The sequence below is a fragment of the Passer montanus genome, unplaced genomic scaffold, assembly GCF_014805655.1.
Source record: "Passer montanus isolate IOZ18808 unplaced genomic scaffold, ASM1480565v1 scaffold349, whole genome shotgun sequence".
In the NCBI taxonomy this organism is placed as follows: domain Eukaryota; kingdom Metazoa; phylum Chordata; class Aves; order Passeriformes; family Passeridae; genus Passer; species Passer montanus.
In genome coordinates this window covers 25662-36718 of record NW_024368252.1, presented here as the reverse complement: position 1 = coordinate 36718, position 11057 = coordinate 25662, and the positions used below count along the sequence as shown (strand labels likewise).

Here is an 11057-nt window from a genome sequence, read left to right as displayed (position 1 = left end):
TCCCCCAGTGCCCCCTCTATCCCAGTGTCCCCCTGTCCCCAGTGTCCCCCTGTCCCCTGGTGTCCCTTTGTCCCCCAGTGCCCCTGTCCCCCGGTGTCCCAGTGTCCCCTCTATCCCAGTGTCCCCCTGTCCCCCAGTGTCCCCAGTGTCCCAGTGTCCCCTCTATCCCAGCGTCCCCAGTGTCCCCCTGTCCCCACAGTGTCCCCAGTGTCCCCTCAGTGTCCCCGCTGTCCCAGTGTCCCTCAGTGTCCCGCTGTTCCCCCAGTGTCCCCAGTGTCCCCTCTATCCCAGCTGTCCCTCAGTGTCCCGCTGTCCCCGCAGTGTCCCCCCCGGTGTCCCCTGTCCCCGCGGCCATGCCGGAGCCGGTGCACCACATCCAGCTGCGCTCCTTCAGCCGCTCCCTGCTGGCCACGCTCAACGGGCAGCGCGCGGCCGGCCGCTTCTGCGACGTCACCGTGCGCATCCGCGAGGCCTCGCTGCGCGCGCACCGCTGCGTGCTGGCCGCGGGCAGCCCCTTCTTCCACGACAAGCTGCTGCTGGGCCACGCGGCCGTCGAGGTGCCGCCCGTGGTGCCGCCGGCCGCCGTGCGCCAGCTGGTCGAGTTCCTCTACAGCGGCAGCCTGGTGGTGGCGCGCTCCGAGGCGCTGCAGCTGCTGACGGCCGCCTGCGTGCTGCAGATCGAGGCCGTCATCGGCGAGTGCGCGCAGATCGTGTCGCAGGCCCGCGGCCCCGCGCTGCACATCGAGGGAACCATCGGTGAGGGCACTCAGATCGTGTCGCAGGCCCGCGGCCCCGCGCTGCACATCGAGGGAACCATCGGTGAGGGCACTCAGATCGTCTCGCAGGCCCGCGGCCCTGCCATGCTGCCCGCCGAGGGGGCCATCAATGAGGGCACCCAGATCATGTCACAGGCCCACGGCCCCACGCTGCCCGCCGAGGGAGCCATGGGTGACGGCACTCAGATCGTGTCGCAGGCCCACGGCTCTGTGCTGCACATCGAGGGAACCATCAATGAGGGCGCGCAGATCGTGTCACAGGCCCACGGCTCTGTGCTGCACATCGAGGGAACCATCAATGAGGGCGCGCAGATCGTGTCGCAGGCCCATGGCCCTGCACTGCAGATCAAGGGAACCATCAATGAGTGCACCCAGATCACCTCGCAGGCCCACGGCCCCGCACTGCACATCGAGGGAACCATCAATGAGTGCACCCAGATCGTGTCACAGGCCCACGGCCCTGCACTGCACATCGAGGGAACCATGGGTGACGGCACTCAGATCGTCTCACAGGCCCACGGCTCTGTGCTGCACATCGAGGGAACCATCAACGAGTGCGCACAGATTGTCTCACAGCCCCATGGCCCCGCGCTGCAGATCAAGGGGATTGTTGATGAGTGCACCCAGATCGTCTCGCAGGCCCGCGGCCCCGCGCTGCAGATCGAGGGAGCCATTGATGAGTGCGCCCAGATCCCCTCGCAGCCCCGCGGCCCCGCCGCGCTGCCCGCCGAGGGAACCGCCGGCCACAGCCGCAAGCAGCGGCAGCCGCTGCGCCTGGCGCCCGCGCCGCTCAAGGAGGAACGCCCAGACCCACAGGATGAGGAGGATGATGAGGATGACGAAGGAGAGGATGAAGGAGGCCCCCAGGAAGGCGTTGTCCCGCCGCCGGCCTTGCCCGGCCCCGAGGCGCCGTTTCTGGGGCCCCCCGAGGCGCTGCTGGCGCCCTGGGACGGTCCCTGTTGACCTGTGGTGGTCCATGTTGGCACACATTGACCCATGTTGGCCCACGTTGACCTGTGTTGACCCGTGCTGATCCACACTGACCCTCATTGACCTGTTCCAATCCATGCTGACCCCTGGTGACCCACACGGACCTGTATCAGTCCACGCTGCCCCATGTTGAATTGCATTGGTTCACATTGACCCACATTGACACATTTTGGCCCATGTTGAGCTGTAATGATCCATGTTTAGCGACGTTGACGCATTTTGGCCCGTGTTGACACATTTTGGCCCATGTTGACCCACATTGATCCATCTTGGTCCATGTTGAGCTGTATTGATCTGTGTTGACCCACATTGATCCATTTTGGCTCATGTTGACCTGTAATGATCCATGTTTAGCCACGTTGACACATTTTGGCCCGTGTTGACCCACGTTGATCCATTTTGGTCCATGTTGACCTGTATCAATCCATTTCGGCTCATGTTCACCTGTGTTGATCCATGTTGGCCTATGTTGACCCACATTGACCCACATTGATCCGTGTTGGCCCATGTTGACCCATATTAATCTGTTTTGGCCCATGTTGACCCAAATTGACCTGTTTTGGCCCATGTTGACCCACACTGATCTGTGTTGGCCCATGTTGACCCACATTGATCTGTGTTGACCCACACTGATCCGTTTTGGCCCATGTTGACCACATTGATCTGTGTTGGCCCGTGTTGACCCCTTTTGACCCACACTGACCCTCATCAACCCACACGGACCTGTACTGACGTATGCTGACTCCTATTGACCCATTTTCGCCCACATTGACTCATGTTGAGCTGTAGTGATCCATGTAAGCCCGTATTGATCCGTGTCGACCCACGTTGATCCATTTTGGCCCACGTTGACCCACGTTGATCCATTTTGGCCCATGTTCACCCACATTGATCTATTTTGGTTCATGTTGACCTGTGTTGATCTGTGTTGACCCATGTTGACCCACACTGATCCGTTTTGGCCCATGTTCACCCACATTGATCCGTGTTGAGCTGTACTGATCCATGTTTACCCACGTTGACCCATTTTGGCCCGTGACCCACATGATCCATTGACTCGTATCGCTCCACGTTGACCCGCGTTGACCCTGGCCAACTGATGTTGGTCCGTGTTGACCTGCAGTGATCCGTGGTAACCATGGCAACCATGGTGACCGTGGGTCAATCCATGGTGACTTGTATTGGTCGATCCATGTGGACGCACGTGGGTCCATGTTGATCTGTGTCAATCCACCTTGACCCATCCTGACTCGGTTGGCCCGCGTTGACTTGGGCTGGTCCTTGTTGACCCATGTTGACCTGTGCTGGCCCATATTGACCTCTATTGATCCACGTTGGCCAGTATTGATCCATATTGGCCAGTATTGATCCATGGTGACCCATCTAGATCAGTGTTAGACCGTATCGATCCCTGTTGACCTGTGGTGGTCCATGTTGGCACACATTGACCCATGTTGGCCTACATTGACCTGTGTTGACCCGTGTTGATCCACATTGACCCTCGTTGACCTGTTCCAATCCGATGTTCACCCACATTGATCTATTTTGGTTCATGTTGACCTGTGTTGATCTGTGTTGACCCATGTTGACCCACACTGATCCGTTTTGGCCCATGTTCACCCACATTGATCCGTGTTGAGCTGTACTGATCCATGTTTACCCACGTTGACCCATTTTGGCCCGTCCACGCTGCCCCATGTTGAATTGCATTGGTTCACACTGACCCACATTGACCCATTTTGGCCCATGTTGAGCTGTATTGATCTGTGTTGACCCACATTGATCCATTTTGGCTCATGTTGACCTGTAATGATCCATGTTTAGCCACGTTGACACATTTTGGCCCGTGTTGACCCACGTTGATCCATTTTGGTCCATGTTGACCCACATTGATCCATTTTGACCCATGTTCACCTGTATTGACCCACATTGATCCATATTGATCCATTTTGGCCCATGTTGACCTGTATTGATCTATGTTGACCGACGTTGACCCACATTGATCCATTTTGGCCCACATTGACCCACATTGATCTATGTTGACCCACGTTGACCCACATTGATCCGTTTTGGCCCACGTTGACCCACATTGATCCGTTTTGGCTCACGTTGACCCACATTGATCCGTTTTGGCTCACGTTGACCCACATTGATCCGTTTTGGCCCACGTTGACGCACATTGATCCGTTTTGGCCCACATTGACCCACATTGATCCATTTTGGCCCACGTTGACCCACATTGATCCATTTTGGCCCACGTTGACCCACATTGATCCGTTTTGGCCCACGTTGACCCACATTGATCCGTTTTGGCTCACGTTGACCCACATTGATCCGTTTTGGCCCACGTTGACGCACATTGATCCGTTTTGGCCCACATTGACCCACATTGATCCATTTTGGCCCACGTTGACCCACATTGATCCGTTTTGGCCCACGTTGACACACATTGATCCATTTTGGTCCGCGTTGGCCCCCATTGGTCCGTTCTGGCCCACGTTGACCCGCATTAATCCGTGTTTACCCACGTTGACCCGTATTGACCCCTTTTGACCCACGCTGACCCTCATCAATCCACACTGACCTGTATCGATGTGTGTTGACCCCTATTGACCCGTCTTGACCCGCATTGACTCACATTGATCCCTATTGACCGACATTGAGCCCCATGGACCTGGGTCAATCCACACTGATCAGTACTGGCCTGTACTGACCCCTGCTGACCTGTACTGACCTGTACTGACCTGATCCGTTTTGGCTCACGTTGACCCACATTGATCCGTTTTGGCCCACGTTGACCCACATTGATCCATTTTGGCCCACGTTGACCCACATTGATCCGTTTTGGCCCACGTTGACCCACATTGATCCATTTTGGCCCACATTGACCCACATTGATCCGTTTTGGCCCACGTTGACCCACATTGATCCGTTTTGGCCCACGTTGACCCACATTGATCCGTTTTGGCCCACGTTGACCCGCATTGATCCATTTTGGCCCACGTTGACCCACATTGATCCGTTTTGGCCCACGTTGACCCGCATTGATCCATTTTGGCCCACGTTGACCCACATTGATCCGTTTTGGCCCACGTTGACCCGCATTGATCCATTTTGGCCCACGTTGACCCACATTGATCCATTTTGGCCCATGTTCACCTGTATTGACCCACATTGACCCACATTGATCCATTTTGGCCCATGTTGACCTGTATTGATCTATGTTGACCCACATTGACCCACATTGATCCATTTTGGTCCGCGTTGGCCCCCATTGGTCCGTTCTGGCCCATGTTGACCCGCATTAATCCGTGTTTACCCACGTTGACCCGTATTGACCCCTTTTGACCCACGCTGACCCTCATCAATCCACACTGACCTGTATCGATGTGTGTTGACCCCTATTGACCCGTCTTGACCCGCATTGACTCACATTGATCCCTATTGACCGACATTGAGCCCCATGGACCTGGGTCAATCCACACTGATCAGTACTGGCCTGTACTGACCCCTGCTGACCTGTACTGACCTGTACTGACCCACACTGGCCAGTACTGACCCCTGCTGACGTGTAGTGACCCACACTGACCTGTACTGACCAGTACTGACCTGTGCTGACCAGTACTGACCCCTGCTGACCTGTACTGACCTGTACTGACCTGTACTGACCCGTGCTGACCAGTACTGACCCGTGCTGACCCGTACTGACCCGTGCTGACCAGTACTGACCCGTGCTGACCCGTACTGACCCACGCTGACCAGTACTGACCCCTGCTGACCCCTGCTGACCTGTGCTGACCCGTACTGACCTGTACTGACCTGTACTGACCCACACTGACCTGTACTGACCTGTACTGACCTGTACTGACCCACACTGACCCGTACTGACCTGTACTGACCTGTACTGACCCACGCTGACCAGTACTGACCCACACTGACCTGTACTGACCCGTACTGACCAGTACTGACCCCTGCTGACCCACACTGACCTGTACTGACCCACACTGACCTGTACTGGCCAGTACTGACCCACACTGACCAGTACTGACCCACACTGACCTGTACTGACCCCTGCTGACCTGTACTGACCTGTACTGACCCCTGCTGACCTGTGCTGACCCACACTGACCCGCGCTGACCCCTGCTGACCAGTACTGACCTCTGCTGACCAGTACTGACCTGCGCTGACCTGTACTGACCCACACTGACCTGTGCTGACCCCCACTGATCTGTACTGGCCAGTACTGACCCACACTGACCAGTACTGACCCCTGCTGACCCACGCTGACCTTTACTGGCCCGCACTGACCTGTACTGACCCACACTGACCTGTGCTGACCCACACTGACCTGTACTGACCAGTACTGACCCCTGCTGACCCACGCTGACCTTTACTGGCCCGCACTGACCTGTACTGACCCACACTGACCTGTACTGACCCCTGCTGATCCATCTTGACCCACACTGACTGGTATGAACCCACACTGACCCACACTGACCAGTACGAACCCATGCTGACCTGTACTAACCCACACTGCCCAGTACCAACCCACACGGACCAGTACCAACCCACGTTGACCCACACTGACCGGTACCAGCCCATGCTGAACCACACTGACCAATACCAACCCACACGGACCAGTACCAACCCATGTTGACCCACACTGCCCAGTACCAACCCACACTGACCCACCCTGACTCCAGTTGCCCCACGCTGGCCCACAGTGACCAGTACCAACCCACGCTGCCCCACACTGACCCGTACCAGTCCACACTGCCCCACCCTGACTCCAGTTGCCCCACACTGACCCACATTGCCCAGTACCAACCCATGCTGCCCCACCCTGACTCCAGTTGCCCCACACTGCCCCACCCTGACTCCAGTTGCCCCACGCTGCCCCACCCTGACTCCACTTGCCCCACACTGGCCCACGCTGACTCCAGCTGCCCCGTTTCCCTCTCCGCAGGCGAGAAGCCCCACCAGTGCTCCATCTGCTGGCGCTCCTTCTCCCTGCGGGACTACCTGCTCAAGCACATGGTGACCCACACGGGCGTGCGCGCCTTCCAGTGTGGCGTCTGCTGCAAGCGCTTCACCCAGAAGAGCTCCCTCAACGTGCACATGCGCACGCACCGCCCCGAGCGCTTCCAGTGCCGCCTCTGCACCAAGGGCTTCTCCCACCGCACCCTCCTGGAGCGCCACGCCGCCACCTCCCACCCCGTGCCACCGCCGGGGCCGCCACCAGGGCCACGGCCCGGGCTGCCACTGGGGCCAGCACCTGGGCTGCCACTGGGGCCACCACCGGGGCCAGCCCCGGGGCCGCCGCTGGGACCGGCACCGGGGCCACAGCCCGGGCTGCCACTGGGGCCAGCACTGGGACCATCACCTGGGCTGCCACTAGGGCCACCACCGGGGCCAGCACCGGGGCCACAGCCCGGGCTGCCACCGGGGTCACCGCTGGGACCACCACCGGGGCCAGCACCTGGGCTGCCACCTGGGCTGCCACTGGGGCCACTGCTGGGACCACCACAGGGGCCAGCACCTGGACTGCCACCAGGGCCACCGCCAGGGCCACCACCTGGGCTGCCACCAGGTCCACCACCAGGGCCACCGCCAGGGCCACCACCAGGGCCACCACCAGGTCCACTGCCAGGGCCACCACCAGGGCCAGCACCTGGGCTGCCACCTGGGCCACCGCCAGGGCCACCTCCCGGGCTGCCACCGGGGCCACCGCTGGGACCACCACAGGGGCCAGCACCTGGGCTGCCACCAGGGCCACCACCTGGGCTGCCACCTGGGCCACCACCGGGGCCGCCCCCGGAGCCTGGACTGGGCGCGTGGCCGGGGCCGGACGTGGCGGGCGCCGGCCCCGCTCACACGGCGTGAGGAGGGGTCCCTGCCCCTGGAGGGGCCTTGAGGGGGGCCCCGGGGGCTCCGCGGGTGCGGTGGAGCAGCCGGGGTGAAGCCCGGGGACAGGGCTGGGATGCCCTCCGTGGGGCTCGGGAGGCTGAGGCACATTCCCGGTGACGGCAGGAGGGCAGCGGGGTGTCCCAACGGGGACGTGGGGAGCGGCCGGGGCGCCGAGCGGGAGCACGGGGCAGATCCTGCCGGGAGCCGTGCTCAGGCAGCCCGAGGAGGCTGGTGACGGCCAGCGCGGCGCCGCCGGGGCAGACGGAGCCCGGGAACCCCGGCGGGCCTGCGGGAGCGGGTGAGGACGTCATTGTCCTGGTGGCACCCCCGGAACGTTCTGGAACTGAGCTGGGCACGGGGATTGGAGAGATGGACCATGAGGGTGATGACATCATTGACCTGATGGCACCCCCGGAACGTTCTGGAACTGAGCTGGACATGGGGATTGGAGAGATGGACCATGAGGGTGATGACGTCATTGACCTGATGGCAGCCCTGGAACATTCTGGAACTGAGCTGGACAGAGGGATTGGATGGATGGACCATGAGGGTGATGACGTCATTGTCCTGGTGGCACCCCCGGAACGTTCTGGAACTGAGCTGGGCACAGGAATTGGATGGATGGACCATGAGTGACCATGGAGGTGCTCGGAGGGCTGGACCGTGAGGGTGATGACCTGATGGGCCCCTGGAATGTTCTGGAACTGATCTGGACACGGAGTTTGGACAGATGGACCACACCATGAGTGGCCATGGAGGTGCTCAGAGACTGGACCATGAGGGTGATGACATCATTGACCTCATGGGACTCCTGGAACGTTCTGGAACTGAGCTGGACATGGGGATTGGAGAGATGGATCATGCCATGAGTTGCCATGGATGCTCAGTGGACCATGAGGGTGATGATATCATCGCCCTGATGGCACCCCTGGAACATTCTGGAACTGAGCTGGACATGGGGATTGGATGGATGGACCATGAGTGGCCATGGAGGTGCTCAGAGGGCTGGACCATGAGGGTGATGACCTGATGGGCCCCTGGAATGTTCTGGAACTGAGCTGGACACGGAGTTTGGACAGATGGACCACACCATGAGTGGCCATGGAGATGCTCGGAGGACCATGAGAGTGATGACGTCATTGACCTGATGGCACCTTTGGAATGTTCTGGAACTGAGCTGGGCATGGAGATCGGATGGATGGACCATGAGTGGCCATGGAGGTGCTCAGTGGACCATGAGGGTGATGATGTCATTGCCCTGGTGGCACCCCTGGAATGTTCTGGAACTGAGCTGGACAGAGGGATTGGATGGATGGACCATGAGGGTGATGATGTCATTGCCCTGGTGGCACCCCTGGAATGTTCTGGAACTGAGCTGGACAGAGGGATTGGATGGATGGACCATGAGGGTGATGACGTCATTGTCCTGGTGGCACCCCCGGAATGTTCTGGAACTGAGCTGGACAGAGGGATTGGATGGATGGACCATGAGTGGCCATGGAGGTGCTCAGAGACTGGACCATGAGGGTTATGACGTCATTGACCACATGGGCCTCCTGGAACGTTCTGGAACTGAGCTGGGCACGGGGATTGGAGAGATGGACCATGGGTGGCCATGGATGCTCAGTGACCATGAGGGTGATGACATCATCGCCCTGATGGCACCTCCAGAACGTTCTGGAACCGAGCTGGACACGGAGTTTGGACAGATGGACCATGGGTGGCCATGGAGGTGCTCGAGGGTGGACAGAGCTGAGGTGTCCCGCCCGGAGAGGGCCCCAGGGACCCCCGGGAGGTGCCCCGGGAGCTGGGGAGGGGCGTGGGACGGGAGCCCAGGACACGAGGAGCAGCCCCTGCTGGGAAGGGGACAGGGAGGTGGATTTTGGGGGGAAATCCCTGGATTTCGTCTCTGGGACACCTCAGGGACACCGCGGGGTCCCTCCTGTCCCCTCCCTGCCCGGGGCTCCTGTCCCCCCGGCGGTGACGATGAGCCCAGGGGGTTCAGGGACCTTTTTGGTCATTTTTAACATTTTTTACATTAAAACCGGTGTCACTTGAGGCGTGTCACCTGTGCAGTGTCCCCAGGGCCACCACGCCGCGGTGGCAGCAGCCCCAGGCCACCTCGTGTGTCCATCACAAACCCCCCGAGATCCACGGTGGGGACAGCCAGGGCCACCAGGACACAGCCAGGGGACAGGGGGACACCGGGGACATGGAGAGGGATGGGAGGAGACTGGGGGTGACCTCAGGGGACACTGGGGGACACTGGGGACACTGTCCCAGGGCCACCACCGTCAGCCGTTGGTCCCAGTGCTGCCCAGGGCCCTCCCAGTAACCCCCAGTGCTCCCAGTAACCCCCAGTAACCCCAGTAACTCCCAGTGCCCCAAGTAATCTCCAGTGCTCCCAGTGACCCCCAGTAATCCCAGTAATTCCCAGTGATCCCAGTGACCCCCAGGGCTCCCAGTAACCCCCTGTGCCTGCCCAGTGATCCCAGTAACTCCCAGTGATCCCAGTAACTCCCAGTAAATCCCAGTGATCCCATTAATCCCCAGTAATCCCAGTGATCTCCTTAATCCCCCATGCTCCCGTTAATGCCCAGTCACCCCAGTAACTCCCAGTATTCCCAGTAGCTCCCAGTAGCTCCCAGTAAACCCCAGTGATCCCATTAATCCCCAGTAATCCCCCATGCTCCCATTAATGCCCAGTGACCGCAGTAACTCCCAGTATTCCCAGTAGCTCCCAGTAGCTCCCAGTAAACCCCAGTGATCCCATTAATCCCCAGTAATCCCCCATGCTCCCATTAATGCCCAGTGACCGCAGTAACTCCCAGTATTCCCAGTAATTCCCAGTTATCCCCCATGCTCCCGTTGATCCCCAGTGACTCCAGTAACTCCCAGTGCTCCCAGTAACTCCCAGTGCTCCCAGTCCCGCCCCGGCTCTGCTTCCCATTGGTTTGCCCAGCTGTCAATCACAGCCTCAGCCCCGCCTCCCCGCTGAACGCCCATATCGATTGGTCGGTCGGTCCAAGAAGTCCCCGCCTTCCCCCGGGGCTCTTCGGCCGCTGATTGGTTCAGCTCCGGCCGCTCTGCGCTCTGATTGGCCCATTCGCGTTCACATGCCGGAGGCGTCTTCCCGCCCTTTCTTTCCCGCCTGCTCCTCTTCTATTGCTCCCTCTCGCTGTCAATCTCCGCCAACCCCCGCCCTCCTTCCCTCCCATTGGCTCCCCGCGCTGTCAATCTGTCCCCGCGGGCGGTGATTGGCCGCGGGGCGGGGCGGGGGCGGGAGCAGGAGGCCGCGCTGGGTGTGAGGGGACGCCGCCGCCATGTCGGAGCCGCAGCTGGCGGCGCCGGGCAGCGGCCCCGGGGCCAAGGGCGCGGAGCCG

The 11057-nt window shown here is 60.1% G+C and overlaps 2 protein-coding genes across 2 annotated transcripts in view; both read left to right on the top strand.

Annotated features, from left to right (window-relative positions):
• The first annotated feature begins 292 nt into the window (after window positions 1-292).
• Window positions 293-8987, top strand: ZBTB45 (zinc finger and BTB domain containing 45). The gene is made up of 4 exons (XM_039715758.1): window positions 293-1728; window positions 6309-6357; window positions 6471-7004; window positions 7089-8987. The coding sequence occupies exons 1-4, from the start codon at window positions 354-356 to the stop codon at window positions 7648-7650; spliced, it is 2520 nt and encodes an 839-aa protein (XP_039571692.1). The 5' UTR covers window positions 293-353; the 3' UTR covers window positions 7651-8987.
• Window positions 8988-10939: 1952 nt separating this feature from the next.
• The window catches only part of TRIM28 (tripartite motif containing 28), a 15752-nt gene continuing 15634 nt past the window's right edge, over window positions 10940-11057 (top strand). Inside the window, exon 1 of the mRNA XM_039715757.1 lies at window positions 10940-11056. Within this exon, the coding sequence (XP_039571691.1) occupies window positions 10998-11056 (59 nt within the window). The 5' untranslated portion in view covers window positions 10940-10997. The remainder of the gene's footprint in view (window position 11057) is intronic.